General features: G+C 57.5%; 1 protein-coding gene across 1 annotated transcript; it reads left to right on the top strand.

Annotated features, from left to right (window-relative positions):
• The first annotated feature begins 375 nt into the window (after positions 1–375).
• NPPC (natriuretic peptide C) lies at positions 376–4,181 on the top strand. The gene is made up of 3 exons (XM_062202418.1): positions 376–465; positions 878–1,188; positions 4,014–4,181. The coding sequence occupies exons 1-2, from the start codon at positions 376–378 to the stop codon at positions 1,166–1,168; spliced, it is 381 nt and encodes a 126-aa protein (XP_062058402.1). The 3' UTR covers positions 1,169–1,188; positions 4,014–4,181.
• Positions 4,182–21,551: the final 17,370 nt, after the last annotated feature.

Below are 21,551 nucleotides of genomic sequence, written 5' to 3'. Positions count from 1 at the left end.
ACGGGAGCTCCCTCATGCGCGCTGCTCTGCAGCTCCGAGTGCGGCCGGGAGCTGGCCGGCCAAGCCGCGGGATCCCTCGGGGGTGGGATGTAGCCCCCGCGGCTCCCCCTTCCCGGCCCTCAGCACGGCCGCGTGTGCGGTGCCATTGGCCGGGGCGGCCGGGTGGGCGGGAGGATGACATCAGCGGCAGGTTGGATTATAAAGGCGCGAGCGGAGCCGCGGGCTCAGAGCGCACCCAGCCGGCGCCGCGCAGCACTGGGACCCGCGCTCTCCCGGCAGCCCTGCCAGCCCGCTCTGCACTCGCCTGCCGGTCCGCCCTCCGGCCTCGCGCGCCCTCGGTGCTGCCCGTCTGCGCCCCTCGGCTCCGCCGGCACCATGCACCTCTCCCAGCTGCTGGCCTGCGCCCTGCTGCTCACGCTGCTTTCGCTCCGGCCCTCCGAAGCCAAGCCGGGGGCGGCGCCGAAGGTGGGTGCTGTCGCGGGGGCTCCGGGCCTGTGAGCCGCGAGGGAGGCCAGAGGCCTGGGACGATGAGGCGCGCTGGAGGGAGCAGAGCGGGCGGGCTGTGCCCCGAGATGTGCCGTCGGAAGCTGGGATCGGTGGCCTGCTCCCCCAGCCTCGGAGAACGTCCGTTCACGCGCGGCCTCCCTGCCCCACAAGCCGGCAGGAGGGAGGTCAGGGCGCGCCCCGAGGGAGCGGACGGCCGCGGGCGCGCGGCAGGTGGACGCGGGCCGGGCGGGCCGGCGTCGGTGGGAGCGCGCTCAGGGCTTTGCAGGGACTCGCGCCGGTGGGCGCGTCGGGCCGGAGCACCCGGGGTCCCACGGGGCGCCCTGCGCTGCAACCGTGCATCCCTTCACCTGCCCACTCTTTTTTTGGACAGGCCCCACGGAACCCGCCTGGGGAGGAGGTGCCCGAGCCCCAGACTGCAGGCGGCGGGCAGAAGAAGGGCGACAAGGCTCCCGGGGGCGGAGGCGCCAACCTCAAGGGCGACCGATCGCGACTGCTGCGGGACCTGCGTGTGGACACCAAGTCGCGGGCGGCGTGGGCGCGCCTTCTGCACGAGCACCCCAACGCCCGCAAATACAAAGGGACCAACAAGAAGGGCTTGTCCAAGGGCTGCTTTGGCCTCAAACTGGACCGGATCGGCTCCATGAGCGGCCTGGGATGTTAATGCGGCGACCCCTGGCGGCGGTGAGTACCACCAACCCCGCGCGCCCTGCTCTGGAGCCCCCCAGAGCCAAACCACAGGCAGCGGTGGCTCACTCATCCCCTGGCCCTTGGAGGGAGCCAGGTGATGGCCACGAGGGGTGCATATTTGCTGCTGCCACCCCACTTGCTCCCCAGTTTGCAGATGAAGAAAGGGAAGGATACAGTGGTCAGGAAACTTGGGTAAGGTCAGGAGCGCACAGCCAGGATGGGCACCTCTGGCTGCCTGGAGAAGCAGAAACAGGCATGGTGAGGTCCCGCCCACCTCTGAACTGGCAGGTGAGTTAGCAGTGTTGGGAGAGTCAAAAGAGCCCAGGTGTGTTGGGAGGACTGAAGAAAGACATACCCACCAGCCAGGCTAAGTCTGCCTGTGCCGCTGTGCCGGTGGCCTCCGGCACTGGGCAGCCAGGACAGCTTGCCAGACCTGTTGTCCCTGCAGGGGGACAGACCTGGGAAAATACCTGCCTCTCGCCCAGCTGGGCGCTCTTGGGCATTCTGATTCTCCTCTCTAAGCCCAGCTGTGGGCGAACTGGTCTGTCCAGGGTCCTGACGCCGCTGCAGCCGCCAGGCTCTGGGGGCCAACCACGGTGCTTGGGACACTATTTCAGGGCAGGCAAAGGAAGAGAATACAATAGACCTTACATCTTGCCCAGCCTCAAACTGGACATGTCCCAGATGGAGTCCCTCGAAACCCTGTCCTCCACCCAGATGGTGCTCCAGGTCCCCGTCTCTGCTGTGGCCTCCTCCCCAGCAGCTTGGAAAGCCTGCGGGCAGCCCTGGCCAGGTGTTACCTGGTGACAGTATCCCTCTACAAAGATCCTCACTGCCTCTCTCTCTCTCTGCCTCCCTCCAATCCGGCTGCCTGCCAATGCCCATGGAATTCCTTGGGACCCTGACATGCGGGTGTGTTAGGAGCAAGCTGCTGCTTTCAAGCCTTGTCCCCAGCTGGACCTCTGCCACTGCCTGTCCCACACCCAGCCCATGGGGCAGTTACTCCCCACCCAAAAAAAAGCCCGGTCGTGTGCACCCAAGCACCTCTCCGTGGATACCTTTTCACCTTTGTACCTGCTCGCCTCCTGTATTAAATCAGGAGCCACTTAAGGGCCAGATGCCAGCCCGAGGCAACCTAGGACTCACAGTGTCCCCAACAGGGGCTCTTCAAAATGTTGTCGATGACCAGAGACATCTGCAGGCCCAAGCTCAGGGCTGTCTGTCCCTCTTGCACCTGCCCCAGGTTTTAACCAGCCCCCTTCCTCTCTGCAGCCAGATTTGACCGGGCTCAGACTCAGTTCTGCACTGAACTCTCCCCCTGCCCAGGGAGGGAAATGATGTAAGCCCTTGGGGCCAGCCGCAGGGGCTACCATCATGCTGTCTTCGCTCTCTTGCATTCTGTCTAAACAACGACCAGATGGGGTGCAAGGTCAAGGTCAGGCTTTGGAATCTAAGCAAATAGCAGTTGTCCTTCTGTGGGTCTGTGCCTGGTGTGCCCATCTCCACGGGCACCGCGTTCTCCAGCATGGCTGGCTACAGGCCCTGTGGGCAGTGAGAGATGCCAGGGAGGAGGGATCCAGTTGCGAAGGCTCCGCCCCGCCTTCGCCCTGGGAGGTTGCCAAGCTCCAAGAAGCTTTCGTAGGGAAGACACCCACACTGACATCCCTAGCCGTCCCCGCCCCACCTGGTGCGAGACCAGCACATTGTACTTGTGGGTTCCTGGTGGACAGTCCCAGGCCACGGCCTTATGTTTGCTTAAAGGAGAAGGACCCACATCTGTTTCACCTGAATGAACCTACCTGTGAGCCTGTGACCACGGCTCCGCTCAGGGCCGACCTTGACTCTCAGCACCACCATAATGACCGTGGCTGCTGGTTCCAGGTCTTGATTATAAAGTGCTAATGACAGAGATGGGGTGTGGCCGATACCCGAGTGAAGACTTTGCCCCAGGCGCAGGAACATCACAGACACCTGTCATCTGTTTAAACACACAGGACGGCTGAGCAGGGGAAAGTTCATGGAGCCGTGCAGGCCTGGGCCCCCTCTGGGTACCCCACTCAGAAGGGCACGTCCTTGGGGCCCTGGGGCACCCACATGCCCAGTAGCAGGGACTGTGTACAGCCTGGGTCAGGTCACTCGGATAACAACCCGCCCACCTTGTTGTGACTGACACTTCCCCAGGGCTGGTGAGAGACACCATCTCCCGGGATTCTGAAGGGGGCCCTGGCCCAGCCCTGTTCCGAGGGGACGCTGAGCAGGGAAGGAAGTGGCAGCTGGGACCTAGACGTTGCCAGTGCTCAGCATGTGTCCCCTGTGGAGTCCCAGAGCCAGCCCTGGGAGGTGGCTATTATCCCATTTTATGGATGAAGAAAGCAACACTCGGCCATGGAGGGCTTCGGGGGGCGGGGGTGTCAAGCGCAGGATCCCTCACTGCCCCGATGGCCCTCGTCCCCCTTCCCCAGCCACCCAGACACACGCAGCAGAGGCAGGCACCCGCCTGGAGTGTGTGGAAGCAAAGAGGGGTAGAGGTGGGGAGGAGATTTTCCATCTCCGGCCCTCGCCGGGCGTCTCTGAGCGCCAGCACGAAGCCTGTAGTTAGACGGAGGGGGCGGAGGGAGCCGGGCGGGCATTCTGGTCCCACCTGTGCTGGGACGGCAATGCCAAGGGCACAGCGGGAGGTGAGGGCCTGGCAACGGCTGCCCTGGACGGGCAGGCCTTGGCCGGGGGCCTGCAGGGCAAAGCCTCGTGCTGCGGCTGCGGGCAAGGGGGGAAGGTTCTAGAAGCGCCCGACTGAGCGTCCTGTGTCTGCTGTGTTTCAGGATTGGGAGCTCGCTCGGCTGTGCTGAGGTCATCCTTGGTCACCGCCTCCAGTATCTGGAAGCACCTCCAACGCAATGTGGCTTTCACATTTCTTTCTCTCTCTCTCTTTTTTTTTTTTCCTGGTACTGGGAATACACAACACCAGCTGTTTTATTATTATTTGGGGAGGGGGGTATGAATTTATTGTTTAATTTTTTTTGAAAATGAAAAATAAAAAGTTATATATTATATATATATTATATACATGAGACACACACCTACACCGGGTTGATGACAAGAGACAGTTTTTAAGAGACTGACAAAACCAGCTGTAAAACATTGCTATTTGTACATTCATGTCATGCCTAAATGTATTTATGTTGTAAAGCTATTTATATTGTTTATAAAGAGATATTTATAAAAATTTTATTTATGTAACTAAATGAAAGAAGTCAATCATTGTAATGTTTTTGTCCTAACTAGTTGAAAAAATTGTAAAAGAAAAAAAAAAGTCACTCCATGAACACCTTGGAAACTGTCTTTATTTCCTCGTCCCCTTTGTACTCGAGGGTTTAGTCCGAGGCAGGCACAGAGGGGAAGGCAAGACGTTTGCTCCCAGAACAATCTCTCTGCACCAGCTTCCCCAGTCCAGGTTTATTTGTAGCAGAATCCCCTGGGGACCTGTGCGCCCCCTGAGTGGCACAGCGTGAGGCTGGGGGCCGGACTGGCTGCCTCGACTGTGTCCCCAGTGCTGCCAATCCACCCTGCCAGGACGGTTTCCTGTCCTGGCCCTGACAGCGGGGGCGGCCGATGCTATGAATTAAAAGAAAATCGAATCGGGCTGCGTTACGGGTCTCTCCGTGCTACTCCACCTCCTCTCTGTTAGAGGCAGGCACGGCTGAGAATCCGTCCCCGTCTGGGGGAGATTTCGAAGGTTTCCATGCATCTTGCAGAATCGGCCAGGTCAGCCTGTGAGTCTCAGCAACTCCATGTCTCCCTGAGTCTAGACAGGGTTGTTTTACCCTCACAGTGAATGCCAAGGTCAGCCGAGGGCCTGAGGCTGGGGACCTCAGAAGGCGAGGTCGGAGCAGCTTTCGTGGTTGCGTTTCATGGTGAGTTTTGTGAAGGCGCCACGGTTTCTCTTTTCAGTTGAAGCCTCTGACAGTTACAGTTCCTGTGCCCTGCGGAGCCTGGAATGTGAAATTACAAACATGACTTAGAATTTATGAATACAATTTAGATTAGAATCGCTTTTCCTGAAACCAGCAGGAAACGCTGAAATAATTCCAGGGTAATCGTGCTGCAGCCTTGGTCCGGGGAGACCCTTGTACAGCCTTCCCTGTCGTCTGTCTCCTTGCAGCAGAGAGCAGCGGTATCGGGAGCCCCCAGGGCTGGGGATGTCAGGTGCACAGTGGCTCCTCGCTCAGGGGCATGGCAGCAGGGTCACGGAGTCAGCAGACCCTCCCGGCAGAAGAGTTCCAGAGGAAGACTGTCACTGCAGGGAGGTGGCGGCTAGCACCTGGCCTATTTTATTGGCGTCCACGTCTTGTGACCCTTGTATCCGAGTGGCCCTCCAGCAGCAGGTTCTCAGGGAGGGGGGCGGCCGGCACGGTGACCGCTCCCTGGTGGGGAAGACCAGGCTCCCCAGATGCCCTGGGTCTCCGCAGGTTTCCTGGGGACCAGCTCCCTAGTCCTGTGCGCTGTTACCTTCCTCTGTCTCACTCTCCGCTGCCGTGGCTCTAAGATCAGCTGTCGGCAAAGGCAAGGGCTCCAGCACCTGGACCTCCGGGAGGCCAGGAGCAGGCAGAGGGGGGGGGGGGAACAGGTGCATAGAGCAAGGGAAGGAGCAGTGGGGCAGCAAGTGGTTACCTGTGGGCTTTGCTGATGGTGAGGCAGGTACACGTTCCCGAAGCCCAAAGACAGAAGGATGGCAAATTCTGGGATCCAAGGAGCCACCCTGGAAGCTGAAGTCTGTCCCCTGTGGGCCGTGCCTGGGCTGCTAGAGACTTGCGGGCACACTGACACACTCTGTGTGTCCCCCAGACAACCTGGCAGACGCACATCTCGTGGCCACACAGAGCAACCAACGATGTCCTGGGGGCCCCACCCTCCTGACCGCTCACCTCCAAAGGCCCCGCCCCCAAGCACCAAGAACATGTAAGCGTAGGGATGGAGCATATTACCAACACAGGAACTGTGGGGGTCCCCTCGTCGTTGGAATTCATTGAGGGTTCCAAGGAAGCCACTTTAATGAAACGGCTATTTCCAGCAGTATGGGTGGCTGAGAGGGGAGTTGGAGGTGGGTAGAGGGCCTCCCGCAGGAGCTGAGCCATGGGGGTAGAGGGCCTCCCGCAGGGCTGCATCCCGCAGGGCTACATCCCCGAGGCAGGGCCGATGGGCCGATGGTGAAGACACGTCCCAGCTTTTCTCTCCCATCCACTCCAGCCTCCTGCCACCTGCTAACCCCAGCAGCAGCCAGGGGGCAGCATTGCATGGCCTGCCAGGGCAGGGCAGCAGTGGGAGGCAAACACATCGCCAGCCCAAGGGGTCCCGGATGGAGGCATGGGGCCCGGCACCTGCTCTTGCAGAGAGGAGGCCGGCAGCAGGTGTAGGGGCTGAGACCACCTCTCGAGAGACTCTCGCGTTTGGACTGCAGGAGACACAGGAGTGCCTGGGTTAGAAGCGTGGTGCAAGGTGGCCAACAGCTTCAGACTGGCCTGCTGGGTCATGATCCTCACTCCCTGACCCATGGAGGGCCAATCAACAATGCCCCTCCATGGGCAGACATCTGATTCTCTCCATCCTGTCCAGGTCAGGCCCTGGGCTATGCCATCTGTCCAGCGAAGGGGCAGGAGCGGGAAAGCTGCCCAGCAGGGCCCTGTCAGTTCCCACCTTGGCAAAGGGTCCAGAGCAGCCCAACACAGCTAGGCTCCCGCGTCCCTGCTCCTGATCTGTAGAGACCATATACTCCTGTATCTACATAGAATATTCCCTGGTTGGCCGAAACTTCCTTCTAGATCCTTCCACAGATGCACTTCAGAGCTCTGTTCTCTGCCTCTCCTGGGGATAAGAGAGACCATCACACCATTTTTGTGTGGTTTTGTGACTTGCAGTCTGAACTTGGAGAAAGAGGTTGAGGAAATGGCAGCAAACAGCCTGTCCATCTCCAGAGTGTCACCAAGGAGGTCAGAGATCCAGCCGGCCCGCTGCTGTCTGCACAGAGCCTGGGGCTTTGAGTGGGGCCGGCGGGGGCAGGGAAGTGGCAAGAGCCAGAGGCGCTGCAGTTTGCCGGCACTGCCCTGCAGCCCCGCACAAAGTGCGGCGTGGCAGCAGGATCCACAGAGTGACAGCCCCGCTGATCCCTGTGACAACCCCAGTTGGCCTTGGCCCACACAGCAGCCGCAGCCGATCCCTGCAGAAGCCCTGGCTGGCCAGCCCGTGAGACAGCCCAGTGGCATCATCCCAACTTCCCTTCTGCGTGCTGCCCAAAACCCCTTCCATGCGCCACCCAAACTGCCCCCCAGCTTGTGTGCACCGGAAACCCCAAGTTCTACTGTGTTGCGAACCTAGAAGCAGTGCCAGCCGGCAATATCCAACATGGCTGAAGCTTGTGTCCCTGGCAATGCATTTTAGGTCGTTATATTAAAATTGCCATGGCTGGCATTCCCACTCCCATCATGCACGTGACACCATGACACTTCTGAGGTTTCCAAAAAATGGCGCAGAAATGGGTGGTACCCAAGCCCTGCCCCAGACACCACCCTGGGCCTCCAGAACAGAGCAAAGGGCACTCAAACCTTGCTGCTAAGTCTTGTTTTTCCTGTTCACCTTTACCTTTGTCTCTTCCTTGAATTCTTTCTGGGGGCCGCAAGAATCTGGACCAAGCATAGCCAGGGGCCACCCCCGACAACATAAGTGGCCAGCGAGCCAGGAGGCTGGAGCAGGAGTTGGAAGCCCTGCCCAGACATGGGCCAGTGAGCTTTGCCTGACTCTGGCCTCCCTTGTGCTGGAAGCCAGTGGCTTCTTTCTGGCCTTGGTCTCCTCTCTCTTTCTGTCCTGCCACACCATGGACCCAACCATGCCTGCCCTCCTGCCCACACCACACCACTGCTGGAGATGGGACAGCCAAGAGCCGATGCTGGGGCCCTTCATGAGGAAGGTGGCAGCTGCTCCCAGCTCTGCAGCGCCCGGAGGCCCTTCTTTATTCTATAGCACCTGACCATGGGCTTTCTACCTTGTCGAACTCCTCTTTGGCTTAGGCTTTCTACATTTGATCTTAGCCCAGAGGTCATTGATGGTTGGGGCCGGTGCTGTGGCGTAACAGGTAAAGCCACCGTCTGCAGTGCCGGCATCCCATATGGGCTTCGGTTCGAGTCCCAGTTGCTCCACTTCCCATCCAGCTCTCTGCTATGGCCTGGGAAAGCAGTAGAAGATGGCCCAGGTCCTTGGTCTCCTGCACCCACACGGGAGACCTGGAAGAAGCTCCTGGTCCCTGGCTTCAGTCTGGCCCAGCTGGATTCTCTCTCTCTCTTTCTCTCTCTCTCTCTCTCTAACTCTGCTTTTAAAAAATAAATAAATACTTGGGGAAATCTTTCCAAATCTCACCTTTAGAACCAGCAATAGGCTCTGCTATGCTCCTGCCTGCCTGGAGACACAAGACACAGAGGAGTGACAGACAGACCTGGGGGCTGACCCACCTCCGGGGTTGTCTTCTGCCACCACCTAGGGCTCCACCATTTCAAGTTCTGCTTGTCCCAGTGCCAGAACCATCCCCAGGGGCGCTGGCCCTAATTCCTTCTCACCTCCCACTCGCCCCCAGCCTCTGCCCTGTGACCCTACCTGCCCCTCCCGGAGGACAGCCTGGCCGGAGCCCCTGGCAGCAGGGCTGGCTCCAAAGCAAGCTCTGTTCTCTGGGAGATGCTGGGACAATCGTCACGACAACACTCAGATCCATGATAACCACCCTGGGAGATTTTCAGAAGGTCCTGCCGATTTCCTGAGGAGTTCCAGCTTTGGCCTCTGACTTGACCTGGGGTAACCCACATATTGCTGCACCCCCTTGTTGCCTCCTGGAGGACAAACGGGGGATCTGAGCTAAGGCCCACGCCGATGCACTGCGAGGGCTCCTGCTGTCCCGCACGCAGGCCCTACTTGGAGGTGAGCGCTCAGGGCACCTGTCTGGTGGCTGGGACGGAAGCACACAGCACGAAGCCTGTGACAGATGACAGGGAGGTGGCGCAGCATGAGGAAGAAAACGCAGCCTCCATCCAGGGGTGGCTGGGAGAGGCTCTGAGCGGGCATGCTAACGAAGACCCTGGCGCTCCCGAGGGGAGGTCTTAGCTGGTACCCACTGCATCAGTCAGCCCCAGGCATTCGAAGGAAACTCCAGAAATTGGTCATGCAATCCCAAAGGCCCATGAACCAGATGCTAGCTGTAGACAGAGAGAGGGCTGGAGAGGACAGGGGGCTTGGCGTGGGAGACCACATCCAGGCAACAGGCTCAGACCATGGCAGTCGCCATCACCAGCACCCTGGGAGCTCAGGGCTGGGGGCGGGGGGAAGCCCAGGAGGGAACGCCTTGGGTGTGCAAAGCTGGGACGTTGGTGCAAGGGAGGTTTCCACCCCACCCCGCCCCTGCCCCTGATGTAAACAGGAGGGGCGCTGGGGATGGGATTGCTCTCAGCTCTGCAGGGAGAGGAGGACTCCCAGTTCTTCCACGTCCTTGTCTGAGGACTGGTATCAGGTGGCTCCCATACCCATACGACCATCCCACTCCTGGGGCCCCAGGTGACCCTGAGCGTCACCAGTAAGAATACCAACTTTCCCACTGATACAGAGGCTCTGGAAGTGGCCACTGTCCATGGCAGGGCACACCAGGAAGGGAGCAGCTGGGTCATCCGAGGAAACACACCGGCAGACAGGGCGGCAAGGAAGGCCGCCACTCAGAAGGTTCTGGAATGGCCTTAACACCCCAGCCTCTGGACGCTAGAGCCAGCTGCTTCCCATGGCCCATTTTGCAACAAGGAGGGCACCCAGGGCCACCTACGGCTTGGCCCTTTTGAGGTGGGAGACCCCTCCTGGCCTCTGACATCCTCTTTGAGTCAGATACCCAAGACCAAACAAAGCACATTCTCAGTGTAGGTCGGGGGCAGAAGGCTCTGAAGGAATACAGGAGCAGGAACCTCCCAGTGCCATGGTCCAAGACCATGAACAGCCAGTCTCCCCGGGAGAGCCAGCTTTGTTAAGAACTGGAGAGAGGGATCCCCACTCTGACCAGTTTCAGCCTAGCTGGAAAGGACCCTATCACGCGCTACCTGGCGCTCCTACCACAGTTACATTACGGGGACTCAGGCCAGCATTGTGGCAGAGCAAGTCAAACCACTGCCCCAGATGCCGGCATCCCATTTAGGCTCCAGTTCAAGTCCCAGCTGCTCCACTTCCAAACCAGCTCCCTGCTACTGCGCCTGGAAAAGCAGCGGAAGACGGCCCAAGTGCCTGGGTCCCTGCACCCATGTGGGAGACCCGGATGAAGCTCCTGGCTCCTGGCTTTGGCCTGACCCAGCCCTGGTTGTTGCAGCCATTTGAGACATTTGAGGAGTGAACCAACCAGCAGATAGAAGATTCCCTCTCTCTCTCTCTCTCTCTCTCTCTCTCTCTGTAACTCTGCCTTTCAAATATTTCAAATTAATTAATTGTTTAAGAATTACAGGGTACAGCTGTCAAGAATTAAACCTCTGCACCCTGCATACCCACAGGCACATCCGGAGGATAATTCTGCCTGCTCTCACAAGCCAGCTGAGTTTATCTCAAAAAGGCTAAACGAGAAGTTGAATTTTTGCCTTTGCTATGCACTTCTCCCTAGAGCGAGAGGTATCCAGGCTATGGCACTTCCCAGCTGCCATGCTTTTCCTACCACTTCTCCCAGCTTCCTTGGGATACAGCCATTGGCAGGAAAATCACCTGTAAACTTTCCCACCCTAATGGCAGAGGGAGAAAATCTTGTTACATACCAGGAAATGGCATAAGAAAACTGTCTGCTGTCCTGACAGTGTAGACAACTGGGCAGACCCTACAGCAACGACCAGATTCATTTTTTCTTTTTGTTTTTAATTTATTTATTTGAAGTCAGAGTTACATGGTCCCACACTGTGGCGCAGAGGGTTAATGCCCTGGCCTGAAGTGCCGGGATCCCATATGGGCGCTGGTTCAAGACCCGGCTGCCCCGCTTCTGATCCAGCTCTCTGCTATGGCCTGGGAAAAGAGTAGAAGATGGCCCAAGTGCTTGGCCCACATGGGAGACCCGGAGGAAGCTCCTGGCTCCTGGCTTTGGATCGGAGCAACTCCGGCTGTTGCGGTCAACTAGAGCATGAACCATCAGATGGAAGACCTCTCTCTCTCTCTCTCTCTCTCTCTCTCTCTCTGTCTCTCTCTCTCTCTCTCTGTAACTCTTTCAAATAAATAAAATAAATCTTAAAAAAAAAAAAAGAGTTACAGAGACAGAGAGGAGAGATTCTCCATCAGTTGGTTCACTCCCTAAATGGCTGCTATAAGCCAGGAACCAGGATCTTCATCTGGGTCTCCCACATGGGAGCAGGGGCCCAAGCACCTGAGCCATCTTCCACTGCTTTCCCAGGCGCATTAGCAGGAAGCTTGGCTGGAAGCCAAGCAGCCGAGACTCAAACTGGCATTTATATGGGATGCCGGTATTGCAGACTGTGGCTTAACCCGCTGTGACACAGCGCTGGTCCCAGCTACAAGATTCTTCAGAGTCTCTAGTAAAAGTGGTCACGGGCACCCCCCTAGCCCACTCAACAGCCCGGACTGCAGCATCCAAATTCCCTTTCTGTGCACCGCCCCACACCCCTTCCGGTACCACCCAAATCCCGGCTCCGAGTAGTGGAAACCCCAAGTTCTGCCATGTTTCACCAGCTGGAAATATCCAACATGGCCGCAGGCTGTATCTGCACAATGACATTCAGGTCATATAATGTGATTATAATAAAAATTGCCATGGCTGACATTCCCACTCCCATCATGCACCTGACACCATGACACTTCTGAGATTTCTGAAAAAAAGGCACAGAAATGGGAGCCACCACTCAGGCCTCCAGACCATAGGAAGCCCCAGCTCTAAGCCACGTTGCTTGTAGCTCGCTCTCTTCCAAAACTGCCTGCATTTATTCCTTGAGTGTATACGTGGCTTTAAATGAATCTTGCTTCTCTATTCACCTTCATCTATATCTTTCCTTGAACTCTTTCTTGTGTGGAGACAAGAACTTCGACCAAGCTAGGCAGGGTCCCCGCACACACACCCCCGCATCGGAGCCCCAGGCAGTGGAGAGGAGGGTGGGTTGGCTCCGTCCTCGGTGAGGCTCTGGGTCCACGGGACGGGAGCGGAGGCAGGTCAGCTGCTTCTCCCTCCGGTGCCGACTGTCAGTTCTTCCCGGTGCCCGGCTGTCCGTCGATCTCAGGGTGGATATCGTGAGTTTGGGTCTGTGTCGATGCCTTTGGCTATGCAGCCCCCTCCCAAAGCAGCACTGGATCCAGGAACTGTCGCTCTGGTTGGGGTACTCGTCTCGTGTCCCCCAAGGCCCATGTGTTAGGGGACGTGTTCCCAGGAGGTGCTATTGGAAGGTGGTGGAGCCACCAGGAGGAGGGGCCTCGGGGAGGCGCCAAGGTCACCGGCTGTGAGCCTTCAGGAGGTGGCTCTCACTGCCCTCCTGAGTCCTTGCAGCAGGACTGGTATAAAAACCTGAGTTGGTGGCTGGCGCCATGGCTTAACAGGCTAATCCTCCGCCTTGCGGCGCTGGCACCCCGGGTTCTAGTCCCGGTCAGGGCACCAATCCTGTCCCGGTTGCCCCTCTTCCAGGCCAGCTCTCTGCTGTGGCCCGGGAAGGCAGTGGAGGATGGCCCAAGTGCTTGGGCCCTGCACCCGCATGGGAGACCAGGAGAAGCACCTGGCTCCTGGCTTTGGATCAGCACGATGCACCAGCCGCAGCGGCCGTTGGAGGGTGAACCAACGGCAAAAAGGAAGACCTTTCTCTCTGTCTCTCTCTCTCTCTCTCTATCCACTCTGCCTGTCAAAAAAGAAAAAAAAAAAGAAAAAACCTGAGTTGGAGCCACCACTCTCTCCTTGCTGTCTGCCACGCCATTGCTATTGCCACCCCCAGAGGCCAAACCAGTGGTGCTGGCTGATCTTGGACTCCAATCTCTAAGACTTTCCTCTCTATATATATATATATATATATATTTTTTTAAAGATTTATTTATTTATTTGAAAGTCAGAGTTCCAGACAGAGAGGGAGAGACAGAAAGAGGGAGAGAGCTCTTTCGTCTGCTGGTTCACTCCTCAGATGGCTGCAATGGCCAGGGCTGGACCGGGCTGAAGCCAAGAGCCAGGAACTGAGAGCTTCTCCTGCATCTCCAAGCACTTGGGCCGTCCTCCACCGCTTTCCCAGGCCATTAGCAGGGAGCTGGATGGGAAGTGGAGCAGCCTGGACACAAACTGGCACCCATATGGGATGCCGGCATCACAGGCAGTGGCTTTACCCGCTGTGCCACAGCACCAGCCCAAACTTTTCTCTATGTAAAGTCAGCTGCTTCAGCTATTTCCTTCTAGTAATGAAAAGTTAACTAACACAGTTATCTAATAAATTATATTCAGGTGCCGGTACTGTGGCCTGCAGTGCCAGCATCTCATATAGGTGCTAGTTTGAGACCCAGCTGCTCCACTTCCGGTCCAGCTCTCTGCTATGGCCTGGGAAAGCAGCAGAAGATGGCCCAAGTCCTTGGACCCCTGCACCCATGTGGGAGACCCGGAAGAAGCTCCTGGCTCCTGGCTTTGGATCAGTGCAGCTCCGGCCTTTGCAGCCCTCTGGGTAGTGAACCTGTGGATGGAAGACCTCTCTCTGTCTCTCTCCTTCTGCCTCTGCCTTTCTGTAACTCTGCCTTTCAAATAAATAAATAAATCTTTAAAAAATAAATAAGTAAATTACAATCAGATTTGTGAGGTGCAGAAGTTCTACTACTGCATTAACTTGTCTTCGCTTTCAAGATTCCAGGATGTAAGCTCTCAAATTAATTCTACTTTTTTATCTGTTTACTTTTGCATGTATATTCATTCCTGCATAATGCTCTTTCTGTTGATTTTCTGTCATTTTTCTAAATGCTGGATTGAACACTTATTTCTGAGTACAGCTGTATCATATCCCAAAGTTCTGATATTTGGCATTCTCTTTGTTTTTTGTTTTTTTTTTAAAGGTTTGTTTTTATTTATTTGAAAGGCACAGTTACAGAGTGAGAGGGAGACAAAGAGAGAGGGGGAGAGGTCTTCCATCCGCTGGCTCACTCCCCAAATGGCTGCAATGCCTGGGACTTGGCCAGGCCAAAGCCAGGAGCCAGGAGCTTCTTCCAGGTCTCCCACATGGGTGCGGGGGCTCTTCTTCTGCTGTTTCTCAGGCCATTAGCAGGGAGCTGGACCAGAAGTGGAGCAGCCAGGACTGGAGCTGGCACCCATATGGCTGCCGGCACTGCAGGCGGCAGCATAACTCGTCACGACGGCCCTGGCATTCCCACTTTCTTACCTTCTAGTCTGTTGAGATTCTCTCCTAATGGGTGGGGCTTACTTTTTGCTGAACTCATATTCACTTTAGTATTACTGAGCTTAAGCTCACTGCTTGTGTGCATTTTGCTTTGCTAAATTATTGACTCCTATGTTTTGATCAATTTTCTCAATGGTACACGGATACTCTGAAAATCAGGTGGACGTCTGCCTGCACAGTTTGAGTTTCTATGGATATTCAATCCGTTTTACCTTTTACATTAGCAAGGCCAATCCTTCTCCTGTTTTTAAGTCACTGAAGACTAAGACTGATGCTGAGAAAATGCAAAAACGCACTGTGACTTCCTTTTTTTTTTTTTTTTTCATTCTTATTTATTTATTTGAGAAGCAGAGAGACAGGGACAGAGAGAGAGAGAGAGAGAAGTCCCACCTGCTGCTTCTCGCCGAAATGCCTGCAGGAGCTGCGGCTAGGCCAGTGTGGAGGCCGGGAGCTGGGAACTCGGTCCACGGGCAGCGGGAGCCCTCACCGCTGCCTCCCAGGCTCTGCCACGCAGCACGCTGGAGCCGGGGCTGGGCCGGGCACCCAACCCGGCGCTCTGATGTGGGGCACAGGCCTCTTCACCACTAGCCCAAATGCCCACTCTCCTTATGTGGTAATGCTTGTATAGCTGTCCCGTGCACAAGGGGCAGTGCTAGTGTACGTATTAGACAGGATACATGAGGTTATGCTGCGGGAACCAACAACTCCCAACTCTCGGTGGCTGAGACGATTGGAGATATGTTTCTTTTTTAAAAAAAAAATTATTTATTTGAAAGGCAGAGCTACAGAGAGGCAGAGAGAGAGAGAGGTCTTCCATCCGCTGGTTCACTCCCTAGTTGGCTGCAATGGCCGGAGCTGTACCGATCTGAAGCCAGGAGCCAGGAGCTTCTTCCAGGTCTCCCGCATGGGTGCAGGGGCCCAAGGACCTGGGCCATCTTCTGCTGCTTTCCCAGGCTGTAGCAGAGAGCTGGATCGGAAGTGGATTAGCCGGGACTCAAACTGGTGCCCATAGGGGATGTCGGCACTGCAGGCGGCGGCTTTACTAGCTATGCCACAGCACCAGACCCAGACTGGAGACATGTTTCTAGCTCGCACAAACCCTGCTGTGGCGTCGCAGCCCTCCAGGGCAGCCCCTCCCCTCGATAGCCCCGGATGCACCTGCAAACCCTCAGTCCCAAGGCAGGTGAAGAGGGCGTGCTGGGAGGCTGGGCAATCCAGGGGGTCCCCTAGATGAGACGCAGGGATCCATACTCACATTTAATTGGCTGAAAGCTGAACCAAGTCACGTGGCCATGCCTTAGTGAGAGGGGGTGGCCCGAGGCCAAGCACAGCACCCACGCACACGGACTCGCTCGGATGACGACCGCTAGTCCACGGAGAGGCTCATCGCCTCACCGAGCTCTTGCCTCTCAGTGCTAACACCCCAGAGCCCAGGTTTCCAAACAGGATTTGGGAGACAGTAGTGGGGTGTGTGTGCACATGTGTGTAGGTGTGTGCATGTGTGTATACATGTGCGTACATGTGTGTCTACGTGTGTGCACATGTGTGTAGGCGTGCGCATGTGTGTAGGTGTGCACACGTGTGTAGGTGTGTGTAGGTGTATACATGTGCGTGCATGTGTGTCTACGTGTGTGCGCATGTGTGTAGGTGTGCACACGTGTGTAGGTGTGCGCACGTGTGTAGGTGTGTGTATACATGTGCGTACATGTGTGTCTACGTGTGTGCACACGTGTGTAGGTGTGTGTGCATGTGTGTCTCTGTAGGTGTATGTGTGTGTGTAGGGGTGCTCTGGATTATCTCGGGTGGCACGGGGTGCGGTTCCTCTGTGGCTTTGCCAACTATCTCAGTTCACCCGCAGGTGGGCAAAGAGGCCAGGTCCTCTGGGCTGACCTGTCACCTCCAGGCCGCCGGCTGGCCGAGGCCACGCCCAGGGGTCATCAGCCCCTTCCTCGCATCCGCTGGGGAGCCCCGTGCCCAGCCCACAGGCTTCTGATGCCAACAGCAGAGATGCAAGCTTCCCGGGGGTCCTGCTTGCAGTCAAGGAAGGTGAAGACTAAGACGGCTGTCACTCCGCGCTCGGCCGCCTCGGGGCGCGACAGCTCCACAGAGGGACAAAGGCTCCCCTGCAGCGAAGGCTGAGGCTCCAACAGAAGGTGCCGGCTCAAGCGGCCAGGGGGCCGGTCTGGCTTAGGGAGATGTGGGCGCCAGCACTGGGATGCGCAGGAGGAGGCAGAGGACTCGGGGTGCTTCGGAGGGAGCCCCTGCATGAGGCCGCATGGGGGCTGCCCTCAGCCACCTGGGCGTCGCCCCCTCCCCAAGATCTACGTCTTCAATGCTGAGCCCTGGCTCAAGCAACCCCAGCAGTAAAAACTTCTAAGTGTACCTGGCGTATAAATTACCCAACACAAGCCAGACGGTTTACAGGTTGAGTGCAAGCACTTCTGCACAAGTCTTGGAGGACTGTGCACACACATCTCCACGTGTGCTCACGATTCTTCTCAGCCTGGGGGACCACCCTGCAGACACCCCTGGGCCAGGGGGCTTGTCCCACATCACGGTGCAGGGAGAGCCCCAAACAGCCCCCCTTGTCTTCCCATGGAACTCCTGCCGGGCCCGGCATCCGGCCTCCTGCACAGCTCCACAGACAGGATGGCACACTGTAGCTGGGTGCCGCTCGTGGTGTGCGAGTTCTGTCTGAACAAAGCTACAGAGGGGTGCCCTCACCTTGGGGTGGATTTCCTTGGTTTCTTTTTTTATTTTATTTTTATTTTATTTTATTTTTAAATTTTTTGACAGGCAGAGTGAACAGTGAGAGAGACAGAGAGAAAGGTCTTCCTTTTTCCGTTGGTTCACCCCGCAATGGCCGCTGCGGCTGGCGCCCCGCGCTGATCCGAAGCCAGGAGCCAGGTGCTTCTCCTGGTCTCCCATGCGGGTGCAGAGCCCAAGCACTTGGGCCATCCTCCACTGCACTCCCAGGCCACAGCAGAGAGCTGGACAGGAAGAGGAGCAACCGGGACAGAATCTGGCGCCCCAACCGGGACTAGAACCTGGTGTGCCGGCGCCGCAAGCAGAGGATTAGCCTATTGAGCCACGGTGCCGGCCTTCCTTGGTTTCAGTGAGCTGTCCTCCATTGAGATCCAAAGAGGCTAAAAGGAAAATTCCAGGCACAAGCAACGCATACGTCTCACAGCCTGGGCCATTCTGAGTGGTGCGTGAAATCTTGCTCTACCCCACACTGCCTGGGGCGAGAATCACGTCTCAGTCCTCAGCAGGGCTGGGGCGCACGGCCTGCCTGCCCGCTCATCACCACGAGGAGTCCTGGGATCAGACCCTGGGCAGCGAGCGGTGGGCGAAGGATTGGAACACTGAAGGTCAAGGTCCCTCTCCTCTGCTGAGCCCTGGGCCCGGACGCCAGGGTGGTGATCCCCGCCATTCGGTTATGTCACAGGGAAGCCATGAAGAGCTTCCTAAACTTCTCAGCTTTAATTAGGAAGAAAAAAAATGCAGGCTGAGGTTGCTAAGACATACAGTGTAATCAGTATAATAAAGATATCTTGGAGCCGGCCCTGTGGCTCAGTAGGTTGATCCCCCACCTGCAGCGCCAGCATCCCATGTGGGTGCTGCTCCTCTTCAGATCCAGCTCTCTGCTGTGGCCTGGCAAAGCAGTGGAAGATGGCCCAAGTCCTTGGGCCCCTGCACCTGCATGGAAGACCCAGAAGAAGCTCCTGGCTCCTGGCTTCAGATCGGCCCAGCTCCGGCTGTTGTAGCCACTTGGGGAGTAAACCAGCGGATGGAAGACTTCTATCTCTGACTCTCCCTCTCACTGTCTGTAACTCTGCCTCTCAAATAAAAACTAAAATCTTTAAAAAAAAAAAAAGATATCTTGAGTGCCTCATACAAAATGTACATGTATTACACGTTAATCAAAAAATTCAGAATTTTGAGAAAGGCTACATTCACAAATCTTGTATTACTGTATACTGCTAGGATTGTTTGCTTTTGTTATTATTTATTGTTAATCTCTTACTGTGACTTATTTATAAATTAAATTTTAACTTAGGTTTGGAGGAGACAAAGCAGCACACTTTAGGGGCACCCACGGAGATCTTGGGGCATCTCAGGTTCCCAGAAGGGCTCAGGGCTGCTGTAATCGAAAAACACAGGATGTGATCGCAAGAGGAAAGGCAGCTCCGAGGGGCCAGTCCTGCCGGGAACCCAGCCCTGAGCTCGGGGCCGGACCGCCGTGGGGTGCGTGTCCACCCAGCGGCGTGCAGTCGGGGGACCCGCTCGGGGCATGGCAGCGGAACCCTGAGTGGGGGAAGCCTGGGACAGCAGGCGGCCACCGTGAGCAGCAGAGGCCCTGGAACCTGCGAGCCCACCCCTCCCGAGCGCTCTCACTGTCGCTGACCCCAGGAGAGCCACGCCCGTCCCACTCACCCCGACAACTTCGGGGAGTCCAGGGGGTCACCTCCCGGGGGACAGGACGAGCCCACCCGCTCTTTTCCCTACCTCTCACTCAGACTCTGCAGGATCTCCAGGGACACTGTCATGGCTCCCTGCACCCCGGGGACTGTGGCCCCAGTAGGCGAGGCCGCTATGCCTTGCACTGTCCGGGCGGTCCCATCGAGCCGCCGTGTCCACAGTGATCAGTCCACACGGTTGTACAAGGGCTGGGACCCTGCCCTCTGCCCCACCCCGACCCCTGCCCCGTCCCTGTGCGCCCACCCAACACTCCCCGCACACGTTTCTTCCTCCCCCTCGCAGGGACCCACACCCACACAGGCCCATGGAGGCATCGGGTCTGGGCAGTACCCAGGTGCTCAGCTGCACCCTGATGGGTACCCCCAGGTGGGGACGGGGTCTTCCTGGCGTCAGCTGCAGGCCAGGCTGCTGGGGTCCCCGGGGTGGCTCCAGGACTGCCACTCCCCACTCCCAAAGAGGGAAGGGGAGGCATCCCAGCATCAGCACCTGGAACTGCCCAGGGCACCTGCTTCGCGGCACTGGCCTCACCAACTCAACGCCCCCTCCCCCCACCCAGCCTTTCTCCTGTGCAGAAGCAACAGAGATGGTTGCCCCACCTCTTTGTTTTTGTAATTCGCAGAAGTTTTATTTATTTCCATCTTGTTTGGAAGGCAGAGAGACAGAGAATCTTATATCCCTAGTTCACGCCCCAGACGCCCACACGCCATCACTGCAGCTCCCAGTGTGCGCACTAGCAGGAGGCTGGATCCCACGTGGAGGAGCAGGCACTCAAACCAGGGGCCGATGACGGGCGCAGGATCCCGGGGGAGTCAGATTCCCAGGGCCGCTCCTATCTGTCCTTGCCACCGGAGGGCGCCTTGAGGCCCCTTTGCCCCGTGCAGGGACCCCGCCTGTCTTCCAAAAACATCCCCCCGGGGTCCTTCCTGGGATGGGAAAGCTCCTGACCCTGTGCCCCAGGGACAAACATCTTGGGACACGAGGGGCGAGAGAGACGTCCTGGCCATCAGCGCCGCACTCCTGTAGGACGGGGATCAGCTCGGCTCTCAGAGGGCCCTGACCACAGCTGCCTGCCACTGGCGCCCTGAGCGTGTGCCCGGCAGGAAGAGCGGGGACCTGCGTGCCGGCCACGCCCACAGAACCTCAGGATGCACACACCGCCGACTCAGCAATGCCACCTGCCCCAGAAGAGCTGCGGGAGCACAGCTGCGAAGTCTCGGTTGCTCCCTAAGTTTCCTTTCGTCCAAGGCAGCAGCCAGGGCTGCCCACCCCGCCTTCCAGGCACATCCCGGATCGGATACCTCTCCGCTCTCCCCTGCTCCCACGGCCTCACGCCTGGACAACTGCAGGAGCCCCTGGTGGCTGTCCCTGCTGCTGGCAGGAGCCTGCGTCATCAGTCCCACCACAGGGCCTTTGCACCGACAGCGATGCTGCCTGGACCGTCTCTGATGCAGGCACACTCCCAGCTGGGGTGGGGGTGGCCCTCGAGGGGCTGAGTGGGGTTGGGGTTGGAGCCCTGGGGGCACTGCCCTGGGAAGGGGTTGGCGCTGGCTCGCACGGCCACCCCCACACACTTGCTCCCCCTGCTTGTGGCCACTTCCCTTTATGCTCCTCTGCTTCCTGTGGCACAGCCAAGGGGGCCCCCACCCGGGCTGACAGATGGGGCCGCGGGACCTCAACTTTCTTCTCCAAAGCCGTGAGCTGAACAAACCCCTCTGCCTCGCGCAGCTGCGTCAGCGACTTCGTGACAGCAACGCGGAAGGGACGTGTGCTTGGCTTACTCGGACCTCTGCTCTGAGGCCGGTGCCTCGCCGGGCGCCCCCGCGTCTTCTCTGCAGAGCTGAGCCCCTCCCTGCTCTCGCCCTGTTCAGTTTCCTCTGCGCTCCCTTGTCCATCGCTCATTTCCGCACTAGGCTGTCAGCCCGGGGGCGGGACCCTGGCCGGGGTTTGCACTCTAGAACACTTTACAGGCTTGGCGAATGTTTGTAGAATGAACGAGCCACTGTCTGCAACGGAGTCTGGGGGAACAACACAGTTAGGGTCAAGGAAGGGAGGAAAAAAGTTAACGGAGGACCAACGCTGCAGCGGGTTAAGCTGCCATCTGGGACGTTGGCATCCTATGTGGGCGCCGGTTTGAGTCCCGGCTGCTCCACTTCTGATCCAGCTCCCTGCTAATGTTCCTGGGAGAGCAGTGGAGGATGGCCCACGTGCTTGGGCCCCTGTGCCCGCGTGGGAGACCAGGAAGAAGCTCCCGGCTCCTGGCTTCGGATTGGCCCAGCTCCGGCCATTGCAGTCATTTGGGGAATGAACCAGTGAATGGGAGACCTCTCTTTCTGTCCCTCTCTCTGTCTAGAACTCTACCTCTCAAATAAATAAATAAAATATTAGAAAAAAAGAAAGAAAGAAAGAAAAAAGTTCAGTGAGGTGGTAACATCTGTGGCTTGTCCTCCAGGACTCTGGATGCTGGCAATGGCAGGA

Source organism: Lepus europaeus, chromosome 1 (genome assembly GCF_033115175.1).
Source record: "Lepus europaeus isolate LE1 chromosome 1, mLepTim1.pri, whole genome shotgun sequence".
Taxonomy (NCBI): domain Eukaryota; kingdom Metazoa; phylum Chordata; class Mammalia; order Lagomorpha; family Leporidae; genus Lepus; species Lepus europaeus.
The sequence above is the reverse complement of the archived record's forward strand: the minus strand, read 5'-3'. Positions and strand labels throughout refer to the sequence as shown.

Excerpts from the sequence above, each read along its gene's own strand:
- NPPC (XM_062202418.1), top strand. The coding sequence starts at position 376 with ATGCACCTCTCCCAGCTGCTGGCCTGCGCCCTGCTGCTCACGCTGCTT. Across the intron at positions 466-877 it reads AGCCGGGGGCGGCGCCGAAG|GCCCCACGGAACCCGCCTGG; the intron begins GTGGGTGCTGTC and ends TTTTTTGGACAG.